The 26234-nt window shown below is 44.1% G+C and overlaps 1 protein-coding gene across 4 annotated transcripts in view; it reads left to right on the top strand.

Moving 5' to 3' along the window:
- The window catches only part of ALS2CL (ALS2 C-terminal like), a 51644-nt gene that overhangs the window by 18073 nt on the left and 7337 nt on the right, over nucleotides 1–26234 (top strand). For 3 of the 4 annotated variants that reach the window (XM_065830837.2, XM_065830839.2, XM_065830838.2), the window contains exons 2-19: nucleotides 3175–3283; nucleotides 4123–4315; nucleotides 6080–6145; nucleotides 7239–7404; nucleotides 7862–7990; nucleotides 8329–8448; nucleotides 10294–10370; nucleotides 10765–10831; nucleotides 11579–11775; nucleotides 14137–14202; nucleotides 15002–15100; nucleotides 16875–17033; nucleotides 17332–17443; nucleotides 18926–19003; nucleotides 20514–20641; nucleotides 22841–23014; nucleotides 23587–23680; nucleotides 24285–24442. In XM_065830837.2, coding sequence (XP_065686909.1) covers nucleotides 3175–3283; nucleotides 4123–4315; nucleotides 6080–6145; nucleotides 7239–7404; nucleotides 7862–7990; nucleotides 8329–8448; nucleotides 10294–10370; nucleotides 10765–10831; nucleotides 11579–11775; nucleotides 14137–14202; nucleotides 15002–15100; nucleotides 16875–17033; nucleotides 17332–17443; nucleotides 18926–19003; nucleotides 20514–20641; nucleotides 22841–23014; nucleotides 23587–23680; nucleotides 24285–24442 — 2192 coding nt within the window. Of the gene's footprint in view, nucleotides 1–2244; nucleotides 2806–3174; nucleotides 3284–4122; nucleotides 4316–6079; nucleotides 6146–7238; nucleotides 7405–7861; nucleotides 7991–8328; nucleotides 8449–10293; nucleotides 10371–10764; nucleotides 10832–11578; nucleotides 11776–14136; nucleotides 14203–15001; nucleotides 15101–16874; nucleotides 17034–17331; nucleotides 17444–18925; nucleotides 19004–20513; nucleotides 20642–22840; nucleotides 23015–23586; nucleotides 23681–24284; nucleotides 24443–26234 lie in introns of those variants that run through there. The other variant, XM_071805435.1, reaches the window with a different exon arrangement.

Below are 26234 nucleotides of genomic sequence, written 5' to 3'. Positions count from 1 at the left end.
GTTTTGCAGAGTCAGCTTAGGTGTCTGTACAGTGTTGCTGTTTCAGGGGTTTCTCAACCCACATCCTACACCATGAGAGTGCTTTGGGGTCATCCCTGTAAGGTCTGAGCTCAGGCTGTCATGTACTTTAGTTTAAACCACGAATAAACCTGGATTGCAGATGGGCAGGAGCCATGTTGTGGGACCAGTTCACGGTTGGAAGGGGCAATGGTGCATCCAGATCAGTAGGTCCACCTTGGAAATCCATAGTTCTTCTTTCAGGTGACCATTACAGAAGTAACCAACCAACACTTAGGCTGGGGCAGTGACGTTCCTGTAGTGTTGCATGTGTGCTCTTCAGCCCTGAGAAGACTCCTCATCCTCCTGCCTCTGCTCATGGACTGTCATGGTCCTGTGGAGCAAAGCTGTGGATATCCACACCCTTGGCTTGAGTTATTCAGTTTACATGAAGCCATCTGTATGAAGTGAATGGGTGGCTTCTCTGTCTGTTTGTCTAAGAGTTTGGGGGAGACCACCTGAGCTTGGCATCTAGCATCCATTATTTTTATTTTGCATAAGATAAAACATCTTCTTGCAGAATTAAAGGAGGACCAGGTAGAGAAAAAGAGCCTCTCATAGTAGAGCGACCTGAAATGGTGAAATCATATTCCCTTCTTCCCCCAAAAAAAGACAAAATAGTCAGGCTTAAAAAAATGTAAATAAATAAAATCCATCAGACCTCTGTGAGCCTAATATGACCACACTGACTACCTGCTGGTCTGTTGAAGCATTTGAAATGTTGTCACATATCCAGCCTGATTTTACTCACCAATCACAGAAGCACAGAATGTCAGGGATTGGAAGGAACCTGGGAAGCTCATCCAGTGCAATCCCCCCGGAGCAGGAACACCCAGCTGAGGTTCCACAGGAAGGGGTCCAGGCGGGTTTGAATGTCTGCAGAGAAGGAGACTCCACAACCCCCCTGGGCAGCCTGGGCCAGGCTCTGCCACCCTCACCATGAACAAGTTTCTTCTCAAATTGAAGTGGAACCTCCTGTGTTCCAGTTTGTACCCATTACGCCTTGTCCTATCATTGGTTGTCACCGAGAAGAGCCTGGCTCTATCCTCCTAGCACTCACCTTTTATATATCTGTAAACATTAATGTGCAAGCTACTTCTGCTCAGAAATTTCTAACAAGCTTGAGTGCTCTCTAGGACCTGTGAGAAACAACTTCATCTTTGTGTATGCAAGACAGGGGATTAAGTCATAGCAAAAAAATAAACAGCTCTTAGATCTGTCCTGTGCTGTGGGGTGAGAGCTGTCTGGCTGCTGGTTTGTTTTGCTTCTTTCCTGGCTCAGTTGCCTTCCCTGGGAGGGGCCAGGAGGAGTTGAGATTCCAGCTTTTTGACCTGTTTGCATTCCTAGAGCTATGCTCTGGGATGAATCGTCAGTGTTCCTGCAGAAAATAGCTTTATGGTCATGCAGACCTTGATGTACGAAAACTTTCAGGGTAATGAGATTATGGGATTTTGTAATGATTTCTGTTTTTCAGACAAAAGAAATCTAAGAGGCAGTGATTACTAAGGAGAAGACGTCGTTCATCTGTGCAGTCAGTTGGGTCTGGATCTGAACACGCACTTAAAACCAGGCCAGCTGACCATTCAAACTGCAAAGTGTCCCTTGTTCTTTGACACCATTTGAGCCCGAGCTCCAGGATGACCTGAAAAGGCAGTTCCTAAGCAGAGTTTTGTGACTTTAGGGAGCTCAAAGTCTTATTTGGCAGGGAATCCACCCACATGTGAAGCATAAGAATGAGACGTTCCCACCTAACTTAGTCACCCCACCCAGGTGACCTTTTTGTAGCCCATGGAATTTCTTTCCATGAAGTATAAAGTAGGGTTAGGTTTCTATGTCTAACTTCCCAACATCTCAACACAAGGAGAATAAATCTCATCTATTGTTTGTAGTAATCAGGGTAGAGGTTCAGGATGTCTGAGAATATGCCACCAGCAGATAGCCTGAGTTCAGCTTCTCCTGAGGACAGTCCAAAGACTCTATTAGTAAATAAATCAGGTCTAGCCCCATAACCAAGTATTTATGACATAACATATACATAGGTAATTTCTCCATACCTCCCAAACCAGCACGACTATGTGCAAGCTGCCCATTTCAAATGGTCCCTGGGCCATGCCTGAGATGTCATAAGTTGCGCTAAAGTCTCTGCTGCTAATTTAACGATGTAAATCTTTGCAGCATAATACCATATCCTTGTTTATTTACTATCACAAATGTAGCCTTTGAGCGTGCACTGCAGCCAGGCTGAGGATAAACGTGGACAGACCATATTCAGTCGCTTGAGTTTGCTGTTTTGCTTCACAAAGTTAAAAGGATCACAAGGTTTTGTATTAGCAGTATCAGCTGATTCTGCCCGTAATATCTTCGTCACCAGACCTTTTTCCAGAGCAGTGTCCTAAGACATGTTCTTAGTGTCCACTTCTTCTGATACGTTTCTTTTGGGAGCTAAGTCCGGGAAGGAGGAACCTACTGGAGTTTGCTCACATGGGTTTGCTGCCTTTTTTTTATAAGTGCTGCCCACTTCCACTTTAGGCAAGCTTTCCTAGTTGACGCAGCAGTTGTGACATATAACAGCAGTGAAGGAGTAACACCTGATCTCTGTTCCTCTGGAGGGCTGGATGTGTGGCCATGGCTGGCATGGCTCTGCAGCTCCGTACAATAGCTTTTGATGCCAAAAAGTGTAGGCTGAGGCACCTGGGCCGAAAACTGCTGAGAGATATGGGAGGAGGTGCTCTGCTTCATCCTTTGCTGGTTTGTACTTCAGGGATTTTCTTCTGGGAGAATGAATCTGGCACTAAGCAGGATTAACACGCATCAAGAAGTTTAGGGCCTTTCAGGTCTTGTGGAAGAGGTATCGTGGCCCACCTGAGAGGATCTTCAACTGGGGCTTCAGGAAAATGGGCTGTAGCCCAGATCTTCTGGGACACCAGCTCATGTTGAACCTATTGGGTTCCCATTTCCTCTTCTGATACTTTCAATGTTGTTTTTTAGAGGACAGCAATTGCATCTGCCTGTGCTGTCAAAAGCAGGAAAAGCTGATTGCTTGCAACGGGCACTGAAGCCTTGGTAGATGAATGCTCTTGCAAAGGAGTTTACATGTGCTTTTTGTGTTGTGTCCAGGACATGTGCACGGCTGAACCAACTGCATCTCTGCTCCAAGTGGAAGAAACCTTCTCAGCATGCCTGGCACGGATAGATGCTCTTGTCCTCAAGCCTCTGCTCCAGGCAGGTAGGTCAGAGGGGACCACTTTTTAGTCTGTAGTTCTAGCCTTGACTCACTGGCACACCTATGAAGGGAATTATAACTGAAACTCCATGGCCTCACTGGGAGTTGGTTATCTGGAGTAACTGATACGTAGAATTGATTCATTTAAGGCTGTGAGTTCCTAAGGGTGCTTATGGCCTTTCATTCAAGCCTAGCACTGTGGTTCCTGTTGTTTTTAGATGCCAATCCAGTTTTTAATGAGTGTCAGCCTCTACCCCCAATCCAAGGCTTGTTTCCAGCATGTTGCATGGAAATCCAAAATGCTTCTCATGTATATGTGACCCCTAAGCTGTGCCCATTCCTGCTCTCGGCCCGCGGCCATGCCCATCTCTGAAAGTACAACTTGTGGGTGCAGGTTCTGAGCTGGCAGTAAATCAGAGCAGCTGCACTGAAATAACAAATCTGTAGAAATATTCACAAGCCTGTCTGGCCAAAAGTTGTGCAACTGGATTAGGCATCTAGGGTGGTTCCCTCTCCATGTCACTGACTTTTTGGTCTAAACTCCAAAGAGACAGAGAACAGCCCTTTAGGCCAGGGGCAGAAAATTTTCTTCCAGGGCTTGTGTCTGAGCCTCTCAGGCTGCCCTGACCACACACCCCACACAAATGGGAAGGACAAAGCCCCTCACAGGGACATAACCCTAAATAATCATCATCTTCTTCCCTGGCATTGTTTTCCTATAAGAATACACGTGCTTTACACTGAAAAACTGAGCTGAGTATTAGGTACAGGCAATGAATTCCACAAGACTTCTTGGCGCAAGGCTTTCTGATTGCTTTTTTTCTCCCATCTTTTCCTCAAAGAGCCTAATGACCAGAAGGGAAAGGAGATCTTTAAGCTCTTTGCCTTCCTGAATGATCGATTTCAAGCTCTCTGGAACCTCACAGAAGAAAATTACCGGATATTGAAACAAAAATGCAGCACGTCTGAGGCATTCTGTGTCCAGGACTTTTATATTGTCTGGAAAGGAGACCTGTTCCTAAGCCTCTACATCCAGTAAGTACAGAAGCATTTTGGAGTAGTGTTAAGGGACCAAATTTATCAGATAACTGGTAGGTTGGTGCAATTAATTTGTGTATTTAATTTGTTCAGTCATGTCCACTAGCGTTCGGTAATTAGGACAGGGAAATGATTGCATTCAGTGCTCAGGAGAAATGCTACAGAATATGGCATCTGTGCAGACAGCATAATAATTAGCCTTTTTTGTAGCTCTGTGTGTGCTTGTAAGAGGTGGAGTATTTTTGAATAGGGTTTTTTAATGCATCTTAAAAATGAGAAGAAGACAGAGGGAGGATTTGTGCCTGGGGAATTTATAAGAGCAAAGATTGGGTTGTCATCAGGAACAGAAACGCATGTACAACCAGGTTTAAAGGGCTCATAGGGGTGAGGAGAAGAAGATGTCATCAGATACAGTTCCTATTATGTGTTTCTGCCACATTTTAATGCTTTTGGCAAGGTATAAGATACCAAGTGATGGATGTGGCGTGATGTGAAAAAGCATACTGCCCTACTGCTGTTTCTATAATTAATTATGTTTGCTCCCTATCTGTCTGCAATGCAAAATCAGATGTTTACCAAAACCACCGTAGCATGTATAACCTGTGTGTTGATGAAAAACAGTTTATGGACATGTGAGATGACATAAAGGTCAGACAGTGTTCAATCCTTCATTCATCACATTGGCCACAAATGTGGCTGAGCCCTTGCCAGATGGGCTTGTGCTGTTTGTGCAGTTTGGTACCCACACAGGAATGGAAATTGGGCGCATTGGCTCCCGGATATTGCTGTTAATCTTGCCTTGGTTTTGTTGGTTTTTATGCATGTGGAGGGAGGAGGAAGAAGGGGCTACTTTGTATTTTGTTTTTGCTTGGACAGCATCATTGTAGAGAGTGATGCACAACAAACTTTGCCTTCATGCAAAGGGAATGGTGTGTGCTGTTCATTTGGGAACTGAGTCAGGGAATTCAAATTGGTTTGCCTTAAAAAGGCATCTAAAAGATGAAAAGCTGTGCAGAGGTTTCAGGTGACACAAAGGAGAAGGTTATCTCAAGATCTCATTTCCTCTCATTTTGAAATTAAAACTTGGTTTTGTTGGGTGTCCACCCCACCTCTGATGACTCGATGACTCACTCTGTGCAGTCCTGATCCTACAATGTCTCATGCTTACTGGAATGATACAGGAGGAAGCAAAGCCCCTGTTCAGGGGCCTGAAAATCAGCAGTAAATACATGTTCCCAAAAGATGTAATAAATGCTTATTAGTCTGTACAGAATACACAACTTATCTGAAACCACTATTGTAAGAAAGTGTGGTATTTGCTGATAAAATATGGCTCGATCTCCCTCTAGTGTGGGATGAGACACATTGTCGTGGGACACCTGATATTTTTACTTCAGACAGAAGAAATTCATACAGCTGACGCTGAAATCTTAAGCTCAGCCTTTGTAGATTTGCGTTCCAGCACAGTTGCGCAAGTTTATGTCTGCTTATGCTAAATGACAGGGTGATTTAAACTTCTTGTAACAAGACTTGTGCAAAAATCAATGCGTCAGTTAAACCAATGGGCTGGCAAAGGGGAGCAAGACAAGGTGAGGGGTACAGTAGTTACATCTCTCTCTGCCTCCCTTGAAAACGTGGGCCTGACATGACATTTTCAAATGAGCTTCTTCGCTCTCTCACTTAAGCCTTGTAGCTATTGTGCATCTAACTCAGCTCATGTTTGTGTGGTTTTTTGTTTGTTTGTTTTTTTCTTGCCAACAGATATTTCGTCACTTTTGCAAACTACGTTGTGGTCCATGGTTTTGAACACGCCACAAAGAGCAAGAGGTCAGTGGGCTGAAAAATGCTTATTGAAGGGGTTGATAGGAAGACAATGATGTTGTATGGGTTAAGACATTAAACAAGAGTGAGCTGCACTGAGCTCTGCACCTTGCAGCGATCTCTGTTTTGTGGTCCAGCTACTTCTCCTCTGAGCTGGCCATACTGGTTGCTCCTGCCATCTTCTGAGACCACAGCAGCAGCTGCTGCAATTTTTCCTCTACAGATCTCTCTCCATCTATTTCTAGCCACGCACAACTCCTTTTGTAGGAGAGGAAATTTGGGGCTTCTGGTAAAGAGTGAAAGTTGAGAAAGGATTCTGTGGGAGTCTGGCAGGAAATTTCCACTGCTTGTCCCAGATGTCAAGAGAGTCTCATGGAGCTAACAAATGAAATAATGAGCACTGGAGATGAGCGGATTCACAGCCATTTCATTTGAGTTACCTCTCAGTGTAGAAATCATCATGAAAGTCATCCTATAGATCTGCTCAGCCTGGAGAAGATAAGGCTGAGAGGGGATGTTATTTATGCTGATAAATATCTCGATGGTGGTTGTCAAGAGGAGGAACCAGACTCTTTTCAGTGATGCCCAGCTACAGGGTGAGGGGCAACGGGCACAGGCTAAAACACAGGAAATTCCATCTGAATATGAGGAGAAACTTCTTCGCTTTGAGGTGCCAGAGCCTGGACCAGGCTGCCCAGAGTGGGTGTGGAGTCTCCTTCTCTGGAGACATTCAAAACCCACCTGGATGTGATCATGTGCAATCTGCTTTGGTGAACTTGCTTTAGCAGCTGGGTTGGACTGGATGATCTCCAGAGGTCCCCAAATAATTCTGTGATATTTTGTATATCTCTGGATGTGGTTCCTATCTGAGGAGACCACTGGGTCAGAGGCAGGATGGATGGAGCTCCTGTTTGCCTCATCACCTTATTTCTGTGTGTTTGCTGTGTAAATACATTTGCATTACGTTATCTCCTGCTCTTTCAAGTCTTTCTATACCCTTTCTGGGAGTGAAGGAGCATATCGAGTTTGGAACGCAGAGGAGTGCCAATTCGCAGAAAACCTAATTAATGACCCTTTGTCTTAATTCACCATCTTGCAGTGAAGCCTGGAAGCACCATAAGACAGTGCTGAAGCAATTCCTCACAGACTTCACCTCTGAGACCTCCATATCACTGGCCTTGTACACCGTCCTTCACAAACCTATCCGGGATCACATTGAGCAATATATACTGCTCCTCACCAAGCTGAAGGAGGTTCTCAAAGAGGTAAAAAGATTTATGTGATGTTACTTGATTGGTTTATGCTAAGATCTTTTGCAGTAGTCGTAAGGTTTTGCGATGGTGCGAGTGAATCCAATGTTGGCTGGAAGGAAGATGATTTCCAGTGGACAGCTGGGGTGGTAGGAACCATCATCAATGAACTGCAGCTCACCTGAAGGTCTTGAAGCAAAAAACAGTGGTCACTCCAGCATAGTACAAGCTATTGATCATATAGAGGAGCTGCAACGGGTCAAGTAACTGGCCTAGGGTTGCATACTTCTGGTGGTGGCAGAGATAAAGCTAGATTTGGGAAGGTTTCCTTGGAAATGGGGTTGGAGGGTTAACTCTCATTAACCCTTTGGATTCAGAACTGCTGAGATTTTTCTGCAGCTGTAGCCCAGAGAGTAGATGTCCTGCACAGCCATGCCTGGAGTGTTGCTCCAGGCCTTCCTTCTTTTGACAGGGCTCTGAGAAGGACGTAGTTACCACTGCCATCAAGGAATATGCGAAGCTTGAGTCTTTCGTCAGCCAAGTCCTGGATGAAGCTTGTTTTACTGAATCCTTATGGAAATCCTTGGGCTACAAATTCACAGTGAGTCATGGATGTAGAAAATGGCTTGATGGGGGGCTCTTTGGGAGGTCTTACACTTCTGCTTATGCATGGAAGAAACTTAATATGAATCAAGCATTTGAGGCTGGGTTTGGAAGCCAACAAAGCATGACAGTGTGGAAGCCCTGGAGAAACCACATGGACACCGAGTAATTTAGAAGCTGAGCCCTGTGTCCAGTTCTACTGTCTGTGTCAGCTTGTGCCATGACTCAGTCAGGCTCTGGAGGAACTGTTGGCTTGAGTTGTATGTCCTCTCCCAAACCCTGATGTTTCCTCATGCTCTTGGTCCACCATTGTGACCTCTGTGATTCCCTCTGCAGGACATGCTCTGTGTACCTGAAAGGAGGCTGCTGGAAGATAGCAAAAATCTTCCCATCTCTGCCAGCACGAATCGGTCAGACCGGGTCTTACTCTTCGATGATGTCCTTGTGCTAATTCAGGTGAGTCTTCAATCTTTCAGAGGGATCAGAAGGGCAGCACAGACAAATAACAGTAAAATTTAGGTTCCTTTGATGTTGAAAATGTAGCTTGGCTGTTGGCAAAACCTTGTCTCAGATCCATGCGCCTGTGGTTTGCACTGAGGAATAAAAGAAAGCTAATGAAGAAGGAATAGAAGAGCATCCACATAAATTTTTCTCCAGTAAATATGTAAAGTTCACCCACCACGTCTTTGGTAACCCGAGCCCATGCCTGCATATGAATATGTTGATTTCTGCCCTTGTTTATTCAAAGAGGGCCTGGTAGGTCAAGGATATTGTACTGTAAACACTCATGCATAGGCCTAAATATGATCTTTCACGGTTGACTCTGCTAGTAGCATGGGAGCAGAAGTTGCAGGTGTTCTTGTGGCCATTTCAGGGATTTAGGGCCTGGGTGTGGGGCAGACAGGGCGTGTCTACAGACGTGGATAGCTAGATGAATAATACGTGTTCAAAGCTGTTCTGCAGCATCTTAACTAAGTCTGGCTTTGCTCACTCTGACTGACAGCTCCTGTAATCTCATACGGCTCCCTTCATGTGCACCTCTGCTTGCTCTTTAGTCATGTGCCAACCCCTCAGGTGTCCAAACACATGACTGCCTTGTGAGCTGATAGATCTTACTGGTTCTTTCAAACATGAGCCTTTATGATAACACTGGGCAGTCCTGAACATCTTGCAGGGTCTAGGCCCGAGGAAAAAGGGTGATGATTATCTCATCCAACTTTACATTGTAGATTTCTGAGCACTGTAGTGATCTCGCTGTGAGCAAGTGCCCCCAGGCTCCCTTTATAGTCAGGGGAGCTCAACATGCATGTCAGGATGTGGTTCATTCGACCTATTTTAGATGACAAAATTAGGATGAGTTGAATCATGTCCTTGACTCTGTTGACTAGGACAAGAGCAGAGGGTAACTTGCTCACATGGAGGTATCTACATTGTAGACAGCTCTGTTCAGTCAACGGTTCCCATCCAGTATGTCTCATCTGCTGCTAGGACTGGTTTTGAGGCTTGGGGAGATAGAACTGGACTGGGATTGAACTGGTTAGCTTGAGCTGCTAGCAGGGGTCTGACAGTGGGGGCTATGGTGCTGGGAATCCGAACCTCCCTCTCTTTCCTGTTCCCCCAAATCTGGTAGATATATCAATGATTAACTCATGGTGGGGGTTGGAATAGATGATCTTTAACAGTTCCTTCCAACCAAAACTGTTCTATGCGTCTATTGTGAACTCCATAGTACTAGTACCTAACATTGGTCAACGACATCCTCATAGACAACAGCCCTGTAGTGTGGGCACCTGGACTTTAGACAAGAAAGGGAGATGTAATATTAAATTCAGTCTTTACCTAATACTTCAACTCTTTCAGTTTCTTCTTTCTGATGTGTTACTGATTAAAGTAGTGACTCCTTAGATATTGTACTTTTGGGCTGCTATGTGGTTCTGTCACCTGGAGTCCAGATCCAAGACAGATCACAAGCAAAACTAGGGAATGCTGCATGCCATGGATGATTTGGGAGTGTTGCCATGGGATAGGGAAGAAATTCTTGTTTCTAAGAAGGTCTGTTACTGTGAGTTGTACCCATGGCATTACAGACCACCACTTCAGCGATAAACTAAGAACTTTCTTCCCTCTGCATTTCTTCAGTCTCCCAGGTCTGTCATCATAGCGTAGGATAGATATGTGGACCCCAAAAGAGGGAATTTACAGTGCTGTTGATCTTGCTCTGCTGTTCAATGGATTGGCAGAGCAGGGGAAAAGTGTGATGTTTGCATCAATAACAGGAACATCTTCTCCCTTTTGTTCCAGGGAAACAGCTTTCAGAGTTTTGATCTGAAGCTTGTGTGGGTAGATGAAAACTGCAAGGAGAAATTAGCTCCAGGACTGTAAGTGAAAAATTTCCACTTGGAGGTAAAAAAAAAAAGTTCAACTTGATTGTGAAACTGAGAAAAATATTCAAAAGTTTGGCCCATCTCCTTTCTATGCAGTGAGATTGTATCTGAGCTATGGGTATTTGCAGAATGTCTCAGATGGGATCACAGCAGCTTCAACTTGCATTGCTTGTGTTTACTGGCATCTTGAAATCAGTCATTAATAAAATAGTTTCGGCTGCAGACCTACAGAACTAAGATGAATTGACTAGTTGAGTATTTCTTCAGAAAAAAAATAGCGATAGCAAAAGCCCCACAAGCTATTGAAGAGGAATAGGAATAGCGGCAACTGCTGTTTGACTGAAAAATGTGCTTTTTCATAATCTTTGTAATGTCTTTTGCTTCACAGGTATGGATTCCATGTTATAACCCCGGAAGAAACATTCCTTCTCTCTACCAAAGACCCACAGATGAAGGTTAGCAGTGGGCAGGGTGTTTCTGTTCCACGTGAAGTGCTCTACACCAGGTTTTAAAACAGGGGAATGGCATAGAGGGGGTGGCAACTCTGAAGTGGGGACAAAACATTGACTACTGAGTGGAAGCTGAAATCTCATTAAGCATCAGGATTTTAGCCTCTTGATCAGAAGACAGATGAGTGGGCTCTGCACCTGCTTAAAATGCAGCTGAGGCTTCTCCTCTCTGATTTTTGCCATTTTAAAATTTATTAAAGCAGAATAATGAACAGTGTGGCTTGGTTTGGTTTGGTTTGGTTTGGTTTGGTTTGGTTTGGTTTGGTTTGGTTTGGTTTCCCTCTGGGAAGCCAATACCTCGTTAGCTGATCAGATGTGTTTTACACCATTGATGGTAGATTAAAAATATCTGGCTGATGGAAGTGATCTGCCCTGGGCAGTAGTGGATGCAGCAGAGCTGGGGACAGTACAGTCCCATCAGCATGGCCCTGTGCCAAGGCCAATTAGTGATGGTGAGAGTCAGGCTTAAATGATGTGTAAGTGTTATGCATTGGTGTAGTACACAACTTGCAGGACCCAAGGAAACACCTTGTTTATGTTGATGTTGTAGATGGGCCATAACCCACCAGCCCAGCCAGCTGAATGGCTGATAGGAACGCAAAAGCTTCTTGCTTTTCTCCTGAAGTTTCTTTTTCGGAAGCTATTTTGCTTTCTTTACTCATTAGTCCATCTCTCCTCTTCCTCTGTCCTCAGGCTGTTTGGCAATGGAAGTTGAACCAGGCTGTTCGTCAGGCGCTGAATGGGAAGCGAGATTTCCCATTGTGGGGCAAGACCGGTGAAGGCACCGAGCCCCCATCCTGCCGCTTCTTCACCTACGTCTTCAGGCTGGAGGGCAAGTTCAAGAGCGCAACCTATGAGGGCGAGTGGCACTGGGGAAAGCCACATGGCAAGTAAGGAGCCTTTCTTTTTTTCTGGTTTCCTAAGCAAGAACATGCAATGATGGTCCTGCTGTCTTTGTGTAGCACTGTCTGGATCCAGTGGGTGGGTGGAGGGTATAGATGCTACAGAGGGGCTGTGGACATGGGGTTGATCCATCCCATGCTGAGGGCCTGGACCACAGACTCTGGGCTGGTGACCTCTCAGGGTGTGCCAGCCCCTCTGGTTCCTGCCTCACTTGTTTCCAGAGGGAAATGTGGTATTGAGAACAGATTCAGGGGGCAGCTAAGACACATTAACTTCATTTCAGGACTTAGTCAAAGCATAAGTCCTGACACGTAGGCTATTGTATTGTAGATGTCTCACTAGTGATACTGGTTCATGCAGTAAATTGTAGAGGCTGCCCCTAATAATGTGGTAATGGTCACATTGTAGGCACTACATTGGCTTATGCCTGTGATTAGGACTGAGACTGGAACTAACGTTTATTTCCAAGATCTCAGCCTGAGGCATAAAATCTTACCATCATGATGACCAAATAAAACCCAACCCCCCACAAACAAACAACAAACCAAAAATCAACAAAAACAATAAAAAGCCTTTGCTTGCATGTGAAGGGAAAGTTTTATCCTGTGCTATTAAAGTATATTTTAATATCCAAACTATTAGGAAAGGAATTAAAAAAAAAGAGAAGTCAATAAATACAAAAGATGCTCAAATGTGTTGCTTGGGAACATGAGAACTATTTATTAAATCCAACTGAAGTTAAGAGGGAGGTCTGCCAAAAGGGAATGGTCTGTAAATGGTCCCAACAAAATTCTGTTTGATGTAGGATAGAGCACAGTCTTTGTTTTTGTGAAGAAACATGAAGTGTGACCGACCTATTAATAAATACCTCTGCTGTTTCAGATTAAGTGACTTGTCTGAGACATCCCAGGAGATCTGGGGCAGAACTAAGTGGCTTCAGGCATTTTTAGTATTTGGGTTTTAAGTTGGTTAATTATTAGGTTTTCCTTCTTACTCCTGAAATTACTCCGTGTGACTTGTTACTAATACAAGGTTACAGAGCAGCAAAGTTGGCCTTGATGGCTTGTCCACCTCTGTAGGAGAGGCTGGCATGGCAAAGCACATGAGCAGAAAGCTGGAGCAGTGTGAATCAGGGTTCTTCGGCAAAAATGTCTTCATTCTTCACTATTCAGTCCCAGTACTCCTGATGACCTGGTGTGGTGGATGCAAAAAACAAAAACAAGCCTGTTTCATGTAGGTGTTTAAAACAACAACCCTGGTGAAAGTCAAACAAATGTGTCATGGTTTTGGTGCTGCACCGTCTTTTATTGTCTCTAGTTGGGGAATGTGTAGGGAGCTGGTTGTGTCTGGGATGATGCAAGAGTTAAAACAGGGTGTGGGTGGTGTTGGGGATGGTGAGGGAGGGAAACTCATTCACAACTGTACGCGGCACGCAGTAATTTGACCATCACATTAATGGTTCCACTCTCATTTTGCACTGTTAACTCATGTAATCATCTCGACAACCCCCACACAAAGCAGATGGAAAGATATGATCCCTTTAGGCCAGCGCTTGTCTCTTTTGTTTCCACAGCGCCTGGCACAATGAAGATCTGGTTCGTGGTGTTATTATGTTGTCTGCAGGGATGTGCCGTGCTGGAACTTCAGCTGGCTTAATCACATGCTGCACCGTAATTACAAAAGGATCAGGTGCAAGGTCCTAAATGGATGACCCAGCAACTCTACAAAATGGTTTTCAGATCAGGGAACTTGGAAGAGGACTTTTCCTTCTCATTCCAGGCCATTAAAACATTGTGGCATTAAATCTTTCCAGTGCAAACCAAGGTCCCTGGAGAACTTCTGTGTCTCTCATGCCTGAGGAAATGTTTTGATGTTAACCATTTCTAGGTTTTGCCGTGATACCTTCTGTTGCAGTTGTGAATGTTTCTGCTGAGGGACCTGGGGGGTTCAGCCTGGAGATCAGGAGGCTTAGGGGAGACCTTCTCACTCTCTACAACATCCTGGAAGGAGGTTGGAGCCAGGGGATATCGGTCTCTTCTCCCAAGTATCAAGCAACAGGATGAGAAGAAAGGGCCTCAAGTTGCACCAGGGGAGGTCTAGGTTGGATATTAAGAAAAGTTTATTCATGGAAAGGATTGTCAAGCATTGGAACAGGCTGCCCAGGGCAGTGGTGGAGTCACCATCCCTGGAGGGGTTGAACAGATGCAGAGATGAGGTTCTCAGGGACATGGGTTAGTGCCAGCCCTTGGTTAACGGCTGGACTCAATGATCTTAAAGGTCTTTTCCAAACAGAATGATTCTATGGTTCCATGGTGATCTCCCTGTGTAATGCTTCCTTTGAATTGCAGGGGGACACTGAAGTGGCGCAATGGACGCAACCACGTTGGGGATTTCAAAGATGGCTTGGAACATGGGTAGGTCCTAAAAACCAGGGTGTTTCTTGCTTTCAAAATAAGCTAAGAAATGGTTCTTTCCAGAGGCACAGGGATGTTGGTGTTTTGTAGAGGGACTCTACTCACAGCCCAGTTCATCTGGCCTGTTTTAAACACCTGGCTTAAGCTTGAGTAGGTTGGTAGGGAGTGTGGGCAGATGACCAGTTTAGATGCAAACATCTCTTCAGCTGGATCAATCTGACCCAAAATCTATAAATCTAGGTGTATTTATTCCTGTGAAATAACCTGCAAAAAAAGTTATTTTTAGAAATCTTAAAAAATCTTTCTCAAATGAGAAGTTTTCAGGGGAAATAAACCATACTATGAAATTGAAATAGCATTTTCCTAGTATTTTTTTAATATGAAACTTAGAGCTTTCTTATTTCTGCATACATTCCATCATAGGCCAGGTTTTTAAAGGGAAAAATGTCTCAAAGACTTTGTGTCGGGATTAAGAAAACGTTTTGTTTGGACCAAAGCAATTACTTTGGTAGTGTAACTCATCTTCTAAACTGGGGAAGGGGGAGAGACGGGAAACAAAACAACATCACTGAAAGCAGCTCTGTAGAAGCAACAATGAGAAACTGTGACTGCAGTTCACAAGGAGATGAGCTCTTCCTTGGAGCAAGTTCATCGACACCTGAAATAGTGGTAGAGGTAGAGCTGATCCCAACCATATAGATCAGCTTGGGAGCCTGGAAGGTCCTTATTTTTCTAAGCTTCATCCAGTACAACTGAGTCACCTTTTGCCGTGCTGACTTCTGCAATATGCACGCTGTAGGTTTGGAATATGCCTTGTCCCACGTCGATCTGAAGACCGGTATGATTGCTATAAGTGCCACTGGTATGAGGGCAAGATGAGAGGCTATGGAATCTGTGAGTAAGTAAAACCTAAAGCTGAACTCTGGGGAAAAAAAGGGGGACTCCATGTATTTAATGTTCCAGCCTCACTGTGAAAGGTGTAGTCATAATGTAAAATCCAGGGTAAATCAGGCACCAGAAGGTATTGCTTTGGAGATGGCCATTATGGCTTCTTCACAAGCCCTGAGTCCTGTGAGCATTAGAACATTAGGAGCTTCTCTGCAAGCTATAAGCATCATGACTACCTGACATGGCATCCTCTGTGCCCTACAGGTGAGGATATAATTTTGCATTCAAGTTTGTGGTTGCAGAGCAGAGAGCACATGGTGTACCATCAACCCTGGACAGGCTTGGTGGAGCGCACAGCTCTCTCTGTCTCCCCTGGCCATGCTATCTGGACTAAATCTTGTATAGAGTATCTTCTTAATGATGGATGGGATTGTTGGTCTGGAAGTCATAACTGTTATCTTGAAGGAGGCTGGTGCCCACAGTTGGCTTGTTTTGCTCACTCAAACTCTGAGGTTAAACCCAGAGCTTAACTTCAGAAATGGAGTCTGAGGTTTTCTTATTTATGGTCAAAATGCTTCTGGAAAACAGCCATTTGCATGCCTGTGTCTCAAAGCACTGCTGGAAATTTGGATGAAGCCTAGTATGTAAAGCACTGTATTGTGGGTACATGGTGGTGTACCAGCCTTATTCACCATTTAACTTCCATTTAGAAAACCAGAAATGGCAGTGGAGACCTGCTCAGCAGTTTGTAGATATAAATTGATTTCATTTGCAGCCTACAGAGTTAAGTGGACAAGGCCAGCTTGCTCTGATTATGTAGCAGTGAGCATAACGGCATCCTCATCTTTGCTTAGGTCACATGTGGCTTGTAGTCAAATGGGTTGGCCAACATGAAGACTGGACTGCCTGTTGTTACTGCACATACCCTTGCCAACTGTGACAGAGGAAAGCAGACAGCTCAGCTTCCCAGCTGCTTACTCTGGGATGGGCCATCTTCCTTCTCACAACTTGCTTGTGCTCCTTATTTATGAATCAAACTCAGAGAACAGGACATGCAGAAATCTCTGGGGAACTTGGAGCCAAGTGAGCAGTGCTGCGCCAGTGTCTCTGGTGTCAAACGTGAGAGCATGTTGATAATTATAGATGATAGGTCATAGAACCATAGAATAGTTTGAGTTGGAAGGGGCCTTCAAAGCTCATCTAGTCCACCTGCCATGAGCAGGAACATCTCAGGTTGCTCAGAGCCCCGTCCAGCCTGGCCTTGGATGTCTCCAGGAATGGGGCATCCACCACCTCTCTGGGTAAATGGGTCTGCTTAGCATAAGTGCTTTCTCTGTTGTAGCAATGAAGATCTGCTGGGCAGCATGGATGGATCTAAGGGGAATTCTTCTCTGGGGGATGAGCCCAGGAGAAGGGGTGGCTGGCGAGCATAGAAATGTGAAAGCAGATCCGGCTTCGTGCTTGGTCTGATCTACTCCCACTCTGGATTAACCAGTGGTCACTGTGACCTGGCTGGTGAGAGGTCAAGGACTGAGTGGCCTCTCCCAGGACAATTGCAAACCTAAGTGTTGTGTCCTTCGTGAACACTGAAAGCAAACCGTGGGATGAATAGCTCGGGGGATGTGTATTCCTAACAGTGAACCTCTACAGGCTCTAGATCTATCAGTCACACATTTGGAATATTTATCAGGCAGATGAGGTTAATCTACTCACTTTCCTGGCTTTTCACTCCTGTAATAGCTATCAAATAATCACAGTCTTAAACTCTGTCTCTCTCCCTGCAGGTATGGGAATGATATAGTCTACAAAGGCTACTTCAGGGACAATGTACGTCAAGGATTTGGGATACTGGAGAACCTCTCAGCTGATCACTCATTTAAATACACAGGACAATGGGAAAATGACAAGAAGAATGGATATGGAGTCTGGGAAGACAAAGATAGGTAAAGGTGGTACAGATTAGAGCTGGCTTAATATGCCTGAGAGTTTTGTCCCTCTGTTGGCAGGGATAAAGCTTCATGTTTTGATAGGGAGACTTGGGAATGAAGGGGAGATGTGTTCAATCTGTGCTATAGGGCTTCGGCTCCTGGGGAAGCATTATATGAATTGAGTCTGTACAGTATCTCTGGCACTTGTGCTGAGTATTTCATCAGGTAAAAGTAGCCTCCAAAAATGATATATCTAATTGAGCAAGATTTAGTAAAACAGGGAAAAAACAACTTGTTTTCTGTTGCATTCCAGAGGAGAAAGATACATAGGGACATGGCTTGATGACCACAAACATGGCCAAGGCATTGTAGTAACCCAGTCGGGTGTCTGCTATCAAAGAACATTTCATGCTGATAAAATGGTGGTGAGTACCCATTTTCAGTGAACTCTTTAGATCGATGGGATTCCTAATCAAGGGCAAGATTAAGATTTCACTTCGTAATTAATTTAACTTCAAACTTAAGCATTAAAGCTTTACAACAATAATGTTTTCAGAGGAGTAGGACTAGATGAAGTCTTGTTTCTTATCACCTTCCTGGGATGCAGATGTGAGACTGTTGCTTCTCTTTGCTCATTCTGAGACATGTTATAGGTCTGGCTGTACGACTATCAGGTCACAATTATGGACTAGAACTCATAAATGAATTACTGTGCAGTTATATATGATACTACATCTATCTTTGAGATGACAGAGTCTTTACCTTTCCAGTGTGAGCTTACCTATGACAAATTGCCTATCCAGTTCATTGGAAGTTTAAATGTTGGTGGGGAAAGCAAAAGGGATTGGCATCACCAGAACTAGCTCGGAAAAAAAAGCATTTATTCTCATTAAAAATACACACTTAAAAAAACAAACAACCCCTTCCCCATTCACCAAATTGGGAGAAAATGTTTAGCATGGAAACTTTGTCGGAAGGGCTTTCCATAAAAGCTCCATCTGCAGGAAACCAAAATAAAGCCGTCTTTTGGTCTGCCAGCTGCCAGAAGCTCCTTCAACTTCACAAAGCTTCCGGGTGGGGAGCAGTCACTTCAGTTTTCCTAGTGGAAAATTGGTATAGCCAAGAAGCTTCCCTTGGAAACCTTTTATTTTTGCCAGAAAGGGCGCTTTCCATCAAGAAAACCATTCCAGCGGAAAATGTGTTGCAGCTCTGAAAGTGACCACGTTTTCTAGCTCGTACGGGTACATATAAACCTTCGGGCCCAGACCATGGGCTAAGCATGAACATGAAGAATCTTCCACAGTTGGTATAAATTCTCCTGTTTCTTGGTGCTCCTTCTTTTCCAGCCTAAATGGTTCTGTGATTCTACAAAATGGGTGCTACTGTGAGCAGCCGTAGGACTTGGGAGGTAATGGAATGAGTCATTTTGCAAATGCTTAGGAGCAGCTTATTAAAACTCTGTTGACTGCACAGCAAGGGTCAAAGATAATTCTATATCACAACTGTCTCTCTCATTTCTCTTAGTCATCTTGCAGAGAATGACACAATTGGTTAAAATCACCTTAAGTTCATGGGATTGAGAGGATCATGAGTATGACTCATATGACGATTCTTGGTGACCATTCTTAGAACAGGATCTTGCATTTTTTTCCTTGTTCTAGGGAAATGAATATAATAATACTGTTGTTTAAAGATTCCTGACTACCCAGTACTTCTCTTCTGAGCAGTAGTGCCTAATGGTTTCTCTCTTGAGAACCTCCTTGCTTAACATTGCAATGGTATATTGGGCTTTCAAAATCTCAGAATCTGCAACTCATAAATAGTCTGAGCTGCTGGATGTTTCTCGATGAATTTGGGTAGGTAGGGAGTTACATTAATGAACTCACTACTTCTGCTTTTAAATGAAGGGTTCTGGGATTCTGCTCTTGGAAGACGACTCTGTCTACGAAGGGAACTTCACAGAAGATCTCACATTTGTTGGAAAGGTGAGCACTTCATTCATCTCAGCCTTTCAATGCAGTTGCTTGCTTTCCAGAAGTGCTGATGGATTAATTTCAAAGTTCATACCCTCCTGCTCCACTTCTCCCAGTTCCCTGGAAAATAACATTTTCCTGGTTTTTGACTTTTTTTCTATTATCAGTCTCATTCACAGGACAAAGGCTGCAGCTGAGAAACTTCAAGTAGCTGGGGGCTTTGTGCATTGTTTTGGTTTTTACTGTTTGGTTTGCATTTGAGTTTTGTTTGTTTGGGGTTTCTTTAATTGTTTGTGAGACATTTTTGGCTCTGCTTTGCTGCTGCACTTGGGATGTTTTTGTACTCTTTGAACAAATGTTTTATCCTTTGTAGTTGTTGAGAACACAGGAAAACTATATATAAACTAAATGGAGTTTCGGTACCAGCACTACACTGACATAACTGAGATGTTAACATAGCTGAGGGTTCTTGGAAGCTTAGTTTTGCAATCTGGACGCTGCACTGACATGTTCAGCAGTTTGTGGTTGATCTTTAACAGAAATATCTGGTCAAAATGTTCATAAAGCATCCTGTTGCAGGGAAAACTCGTCCTCCGACTTGTTACAGAAATCTGTGATGAATCTGACAGGAAGTGGGTGGTTTTATCAGACTGAGTGGACATCAAAATAGATGCTTTGTAACAATTGCAAATGAGCCCTGTTATTTACTGACTTGTCATGGGAGGAAGAGTTTATCATAATCTTCTTCAGCCAGAAGATTCGAGGTGGATTTTGCGGAGACTGATTGTGATGCTGAGATACATCTTCCTCCAAAATTAATGTCTAGTTTGAGTGGTTAGTCTAGAAAAATCTGTTCTTTATCTGAAGATGGAGTGCTTCCTGCTATTAGTAATGAGGATTTCAGGCTCATATTCAAAGCCAGAGTAGTTATGATATTGTTTGGCTTTGGATTTGATTTAATTAAAACTGCTAAGTTTGAACCAAGCTACTGCATGTCTTCTGTATTTGCCTCAGAGACTTTAAGGTTTTTCTTGGTAGCAGCAAAACATCTTGAAAGCATTTAGGGTGAATTTCATATGATTGCCCCTACCTGTGAGGCTAAACTTGCTTGTGGTTTTAACAAGCAGAAGAAAAACAGCGGAGAAATTGAAGCTTCATGTGTTCACTCTAGGTTAGAAATAACCATTGTCAAATTTAAGCCAGAAAATTTTATAACTCAAAGAAGATATTGGATATTTGTAAAGCGTAATGCAAATGTTTTACTCTGTGATTGTGGCAGTCTTTCCCCTTCAGAATCCTATGCGTGTCATCCGATAGAAAGGACACGTTTTCTCCGGTGACTGTCACCCTAATGACACGATGGCTTTGGATGCTGCAAATCTGCACCTCCATGCTGGACGTTGTTCTAAGTCACCGTTTCAGGAGCTGGCTCTACTGAAAAGAGAATTTAAGATCTCGGTCCAGCTTGTTTCCTCTCACTAATGAGATCTTGGCAGAATAACCCTGTATTTCTCCCTTGCAGGGGAAGCTGTCCTTTGCCAATGGCTTCACTCTGGAGGGAACCTTTACCAACAAATCAGGCCAAGGCCTTCAGACGTATGGCATCCTGAACACGTCGAACGAGCAGCTGGATGACAGGATAACCAAAGCGTGAGCAACAACAGCTGACTTCTCGGGTTGTGGCTTGTGTTTTGACTCTACGTAGAGGAGTACTGGCTCAATCCCTGTAGGGTTAAGGCAGCCCTTGCCTGAAAGAGTTGATCTAAAAATTGGTTTATATGCAAGGAGAGAAGGAGGAAAAGAGAGCGCAGTTTGTTGTTTAATCATAATGTCAAATAGGAAGCAGTAAATGGATGTTCTGCTTTCATCCTGCCACCACATACCCAAAGATACTCCCATCCTCCACCTGGAGAGAGTTTTGGAGGCTTAACATTTTCAGTGATTTTTGCATGTCTGTGTGAACACACACCCATTTCCATGTATACACAGTGAGGCACGTACACAGACAGGTATGAAGCTACACAGACAAAACTTCAATGCATCACGTGCTCCTTTCCCATCCTTCTGTGCTCCTACATGAAAATTATAAGCCTCTGCAAGATCAACTGAGAAGGTTCCTCCTTAGATGCTTAGATGAGAATATTGTGTCCAGTTCTGGGCCCCTCAATTCCAGAAGGACAGGGAAGTGCTGGAGAGAGTCCAGCACAGAGCCACAAAAATGTTGAAGGGAGTGGAGCATCTCCTTTAGGAGGAAAGGCTGAGGGAGCTGGGCTTTTTAGCTTGGATAAGAGGAGACTGAGGGGTGACCCTACTAATGTTTACAAATATATAAAGGGTGAGTGTCAGGAGGATGGAGCCAGGCTCTTCTCGGTGACAACCAATAATAGGACAAGGGGTAATGGGTTCGAAATGGAACACAGGAGGTTCCACCTAAATTTGAGAAGAAACTTGTTCCTGGTGAGAGTGGCAGAGCCTGGCCCAGGGTGCCCAGGGAGGTTGTGGAGTCTCCTTCTCTGCAGACATTCAAACCCGCCTGGACACCTTCCTGTGGAACCTCAGCTGGGTGTTCCTGCTCCGGCGGGGGGATTGCACTGGATGAGTTTTCGAGGTCCCTTCCGACCCCTGACATTCTGGGATTCTGTGTTTTTGTGGTGAAGTTCTTAGAGACATATTTTAGTGACAGTGTTAGGTTAATGATTGGACTTGATGATCATAGAATTGTTTGGGTTGGAAGGGACCTTCAAAGCTCATTCAGTGCCACCCCTGAGTCCAGCCTGGTCTGGGCTGTCTTCAGGGATGGTTCATCCACCACCTCTCAGAACAACTTGTTCCAGTATTTTACCACTCTCATCATAAAAAATTTCTTCCTGATGTCTGGCCTGAATCTCCCCTCTTTCAGTTTTAAACCATCACCCCTTGTCCTGTCATAACATACCCTTCTAAAACGTCTGTCTCCATCCTTCTTACAGGCTTCTTTTTAGTACTGATCTTGAGGGTCTTTTCCAACCAAAATGATTCTGTGATATTGTAGCGGTAGGAAAACTACCAAAAAACAAGGAGTGAGGCATAGCATGTTAATCTCTGAAGAGCTTGGATTGGGTGGTGATTGATGAGGAGGAAGACTGTGGAACCAAGGTCAAACCTTTGCAGGGTGCTGACACCACTTTGGCAGGTGATGGTGTGAATGGAGGGTAGGAGTAATGGAGATGAATCTATCAGGCCACATCCTTTGGTACAGACTCTTGTCCTCAGAGCTCAACCTTGCAAAGGGATGCTCTGGTTGCCAGGCTGGAGGGGTTGGGTTCAGCCACTTTAAACCAAATTGGGTGTTCCAGTGGGAAAAACAGTTGCCTGTCCTCTGAGGGGAATTTTTCTCATTAAATCCAGTTCAATTCTTCTCTCTTTCACTCTTCAGAACACTCCAGTTCATCAGAACACCTACGCTGCAGAAGCAGCTCGTATTTCCTGGGTTTTTCAGACAATTGATGGTGATTCCTTGACTGTCTTCTTGCTACCAATGTTTTCTGCAGGCTTTCAGTTGAAATAAGTAGTCTATATTTAGAAACATCCATAAGTGGAGCAGAAAGCTGTGATAATCTCACCAGCAAAGATTCAGATTATTTATATTCCATACACCAGTAATTTTTATTCATCCAAACAACCTCATTGTCAGGACAGCAGACTTGAGTTGCTTTTTGCTAAATTATCAGTTAGGTGCTTCCATCTTTCTCTGCTCCCATAGTTCTTGTGTTATTATCTGATTCTGGAGAACCAACCATATTTGAAGGTGAAGTCTGAAATAACTGAGCAGGGACACAGAAAAGCTTAATGCCATGTTATGTTTTGCAGTCAGCTGGGCCTCGAGGAGTTCCCAGTGGAGAAGAGATGGAAGGGAATCTATGACCAGTTCCTGGAGTTCATCCATTCTGGCTGCAAAGAAGAAACGGAGGAGTCTTTCATGGGGTTCCACATACAAACAAGCAAGGAGCTGCGGAAATCTCAGGAGTACTTCTTCTGCCAAAGGTATGAATATTGCATGTCCTCATTGCAACAGAGGAGTCCATTTGTGTAGAGAAGATGGTGGTTTACATTAGTGTCTGCCATGTGTTGAAGTTATGAACCCAACCATTATCCAGTTTTCTCTGCTCATGAGATGGAAGGATGAATTTTCAGCTTGGATTTAAGGTTGTGATGTTAAGACTGCATCTTACAAGCGAAAAATTTGTTGGGATTAATTTGATTGAATGTAAGCATCTGCATGTGACCCAGTCATCTCCAGCTCCTCTTGTATTTGAAGGATACAAATCTGAAATCATCAGTGGATGCAGAGCAGACTCATCTTCCCTTAAAAAAATATCTAAAATAGATCAGACAAGCATGTGCAGGATGCAACCCAGGCTAGTTTTAAGGGGAACCAAAGGTGATGAATTCAGATCACATATGTTGTAGACTGGTGGAGCAATTCCACTGAAAAAGGTAAAAAAAATTCATTTGTTCTAGTGGTCTCATTGCCCCCTTGGTATCAATTAGTACCAATTGGGATTTGTCCCAGGGCTTCAGTTTGTGGTTTTCCTTCCTCACCTCTCATTTTTCAGGGGGACTGAGGATGTCTCCTGGAAGACAGAAGACATTCTTGAAGAGCTTGTCCAGAACCAGGGGCTGGAGTCACTACAAAGTTACTTAGAGAAGGTAAAGTTTAAAACCATAGTGATCCATGTGTGTCCACCAGACAGGTACACAGGCTGTAGCAATTTTCTGTTGCTTCTGTTAGAACATGTAATATTGCCAGTGACAATTGTTACTAACATTGCCAGAAGATGAGAGTCTTCTCTAAATTATATGTGAATACCTATGCTTGTGAAGAGAGGGTTATTCTTTAGGCTTTTTGGACACACATTTTGTTTACAGCTATACAGGCCAGGAAGCAATGATAAAGTTTCACTCTTGGTTCTCAAGCTGAGTCAGGGAATAACCAACTGTTGGATATGATTAATAAACTTCTATGCAGTCCTGGTTGCTGATTTTCACTTAGCCAGCCTTTCCCTGGAGCACCCTTTCCTTCTCTTGAGTATTACAGCTGATCTCATAGGAACAGCAATCCTACTAAGCACATTTCTGCCTGATAACGGGAGGAGAATGGGCTTGTGGCAGCAAAAATAGTCCAAAATTATAGTTTATTACCTCCAGGCATGTTCTTCTTTGCTGACAAGAGAAAGTTGGATGGCCTTTTAGTTTTATCCTCTACTAATGGCAAGGGGTGACTTGTAAAATTTAATTTTCCTCTATCATGCAGGCATTGAAGTCTTCCCTGCACCCTCTGGGAAAGCTGCTGAAGGCCTTGACGATAGCTTTTCAGGCAACATACTCTGGGATTGGGGCCAACAGACACTTGCTGACTATGGCACAAGAGGAAGTCAAGTACTATGCCAAGAAAATATGGGACTTCTACCAGTAAGTCAAGCCCGCTGAGTCCTTCCAATGGCTATGAGCATAGAGGGATGGTGGAGTAGACCATTGGGATAATTGTTTTCAGGTGATGGGCTGCTTTATTTCACAGCATATTTCTTGGGAGATTTGCTTCAGAATGGTGCTAAAGAGTCAATACCTAACATCCTATGGGCCTAGGAAATGTTTATTATACCTGTTGTTCAGTACATGACCCAGGGGTCTTAATGTGACTAAAACTCACTGAGTTATGGCAGCACAATGAGCTGCTGCCCATAATAAATAAACTTCCTTTAGACAAGCACAAATATGAGCAAGAGGTCTCGCTATAATAACAAGGACAGTGAAGTACATCAGAGCACACAACAGTGGTGTTCGATATCTATGTTTGAATTAAAAATACCTTACGCTTAACATGCCCCAACTCAACAGGAGTTAACAACATAGGGTGTAAGAACATTGTTGAGGCTTGGCTGATAAGGTACTGACTCTAAAATGAGGTTGTGCAGTTGTGTGTTTGTGCCCATGGGTAATTAAAGACTGGATCAAAGGCATGAGTAGGGTCCTGTTGGTGTCTGAATATCTTTTAGGAGAAGATACAAGAAATGCTGCGGTAGGCTGAGGTGGGGAGCTCTGCCTCTAGCTGCTCCTGGGGTGGTATTGCCTTAAAAATAAGAGGTTGGGTAAAAGCTCTGTTGTTATCAGTGTAGCCTTGTGTTCTTGAGGAAGGCTGCCAGCTATGCAATGAGGGGTTGTCTGTCCCAGAGCATCCTGAGAACATCAGCACAATTGATGGGAACAAGTCAGCATAAAAAAGATAATAAGCTACTAGAGAGTGTCCAGAAAAGGGCTACGTAGTTCTTGAAGGGTTTGGAGGGGAAGCCGTATGAGGAGAAGCTAAAGTTACTTGGTTTGTTCAGCCTGGAGAAAAGGAGATGAAGAGGAGACCTCATCATGGTCTACAGCGTCCTCACAAGGGGAGGAACAGGGGCAGGCACTGAGCTCTTATTTCTGGTGACCGATGACAGAACCACAGGGAATGTCAGGAAGATGTGCCAGGGGAGGTTCAGGCTGGACATGAGGAAAAGGTTCTTCATGCAGAGGTGATGGACACTGGAACAGGCTCCCCAGGGAGGTGTCACAGCCCCAAGCCTGACAGTGTTCAAGAAGAGACTGGACAACGTCCTCAGACACACGGTGTGACCTGTGGGGTGTCCTGTGCAGGGACAGGAGTTGGACTCCATGATCCTTGTGGGTCCCTTCCAGCTCAGGACATTCTATGATTCTAAGTCAGATTTGATTCAGTTTGTTGAGCTGTGCTCATGAACAGTGCAACAGGGCTGAGAACCTGAATGCTGGTTCATGTGGAGGTGTTTCTGAGCTCAGCACATACCTTGGAAAGCTTGTTTCATGCCTCAAGACCTTTTAGATGTAGTGTGGAGAGGGAGACCCCCCTTACTCTGCTGTGCCCCTGGCTAAGTTTCCTAGGCTGATACTTCTACACCAAAAAAAACCCAGAACCTCTCCCTAATCCTTACTTTAAGATTATGAATTTTTGTCTGGGAAATATCAAGACAACACCAAGATACTTTTTCTGAGTAGAGTGAAGATCCTCTGATGTTCATAGATAGAGAGTTGATTGGTATGATAGGTCCTGAAACCTCATGTCCCTTGAGTGGAAATACAAGGAGATGGTGCTAGATGCAGACCGGAGTTAGGATCTTCAGCGTGACCACCCTACTCTTTAGAAGTGATGGAGATTTTTGAAACATGTATTTACTCCTGGCAGCTTCTGCTG

Source organism: Patagioenas fasciata, chromosome 2 (assembly GCF_037038585.1).
Source record: "Patagioenas fasciata isolate bPatFas1 chromosome 2, bPatFas1.hap1, whole genome shotgun sequence".
NCBI lineage: Eukaryota > Metazoa > Chordata > Aves > Columbiformes > Columbidae > Patagioenas > Patagioenas fasciata.
The sequence above is the reverse complement of the archived record's forward strand: the minus strand, read 5'-3'. Positions and strand labels throughout refer to the sequence as shown.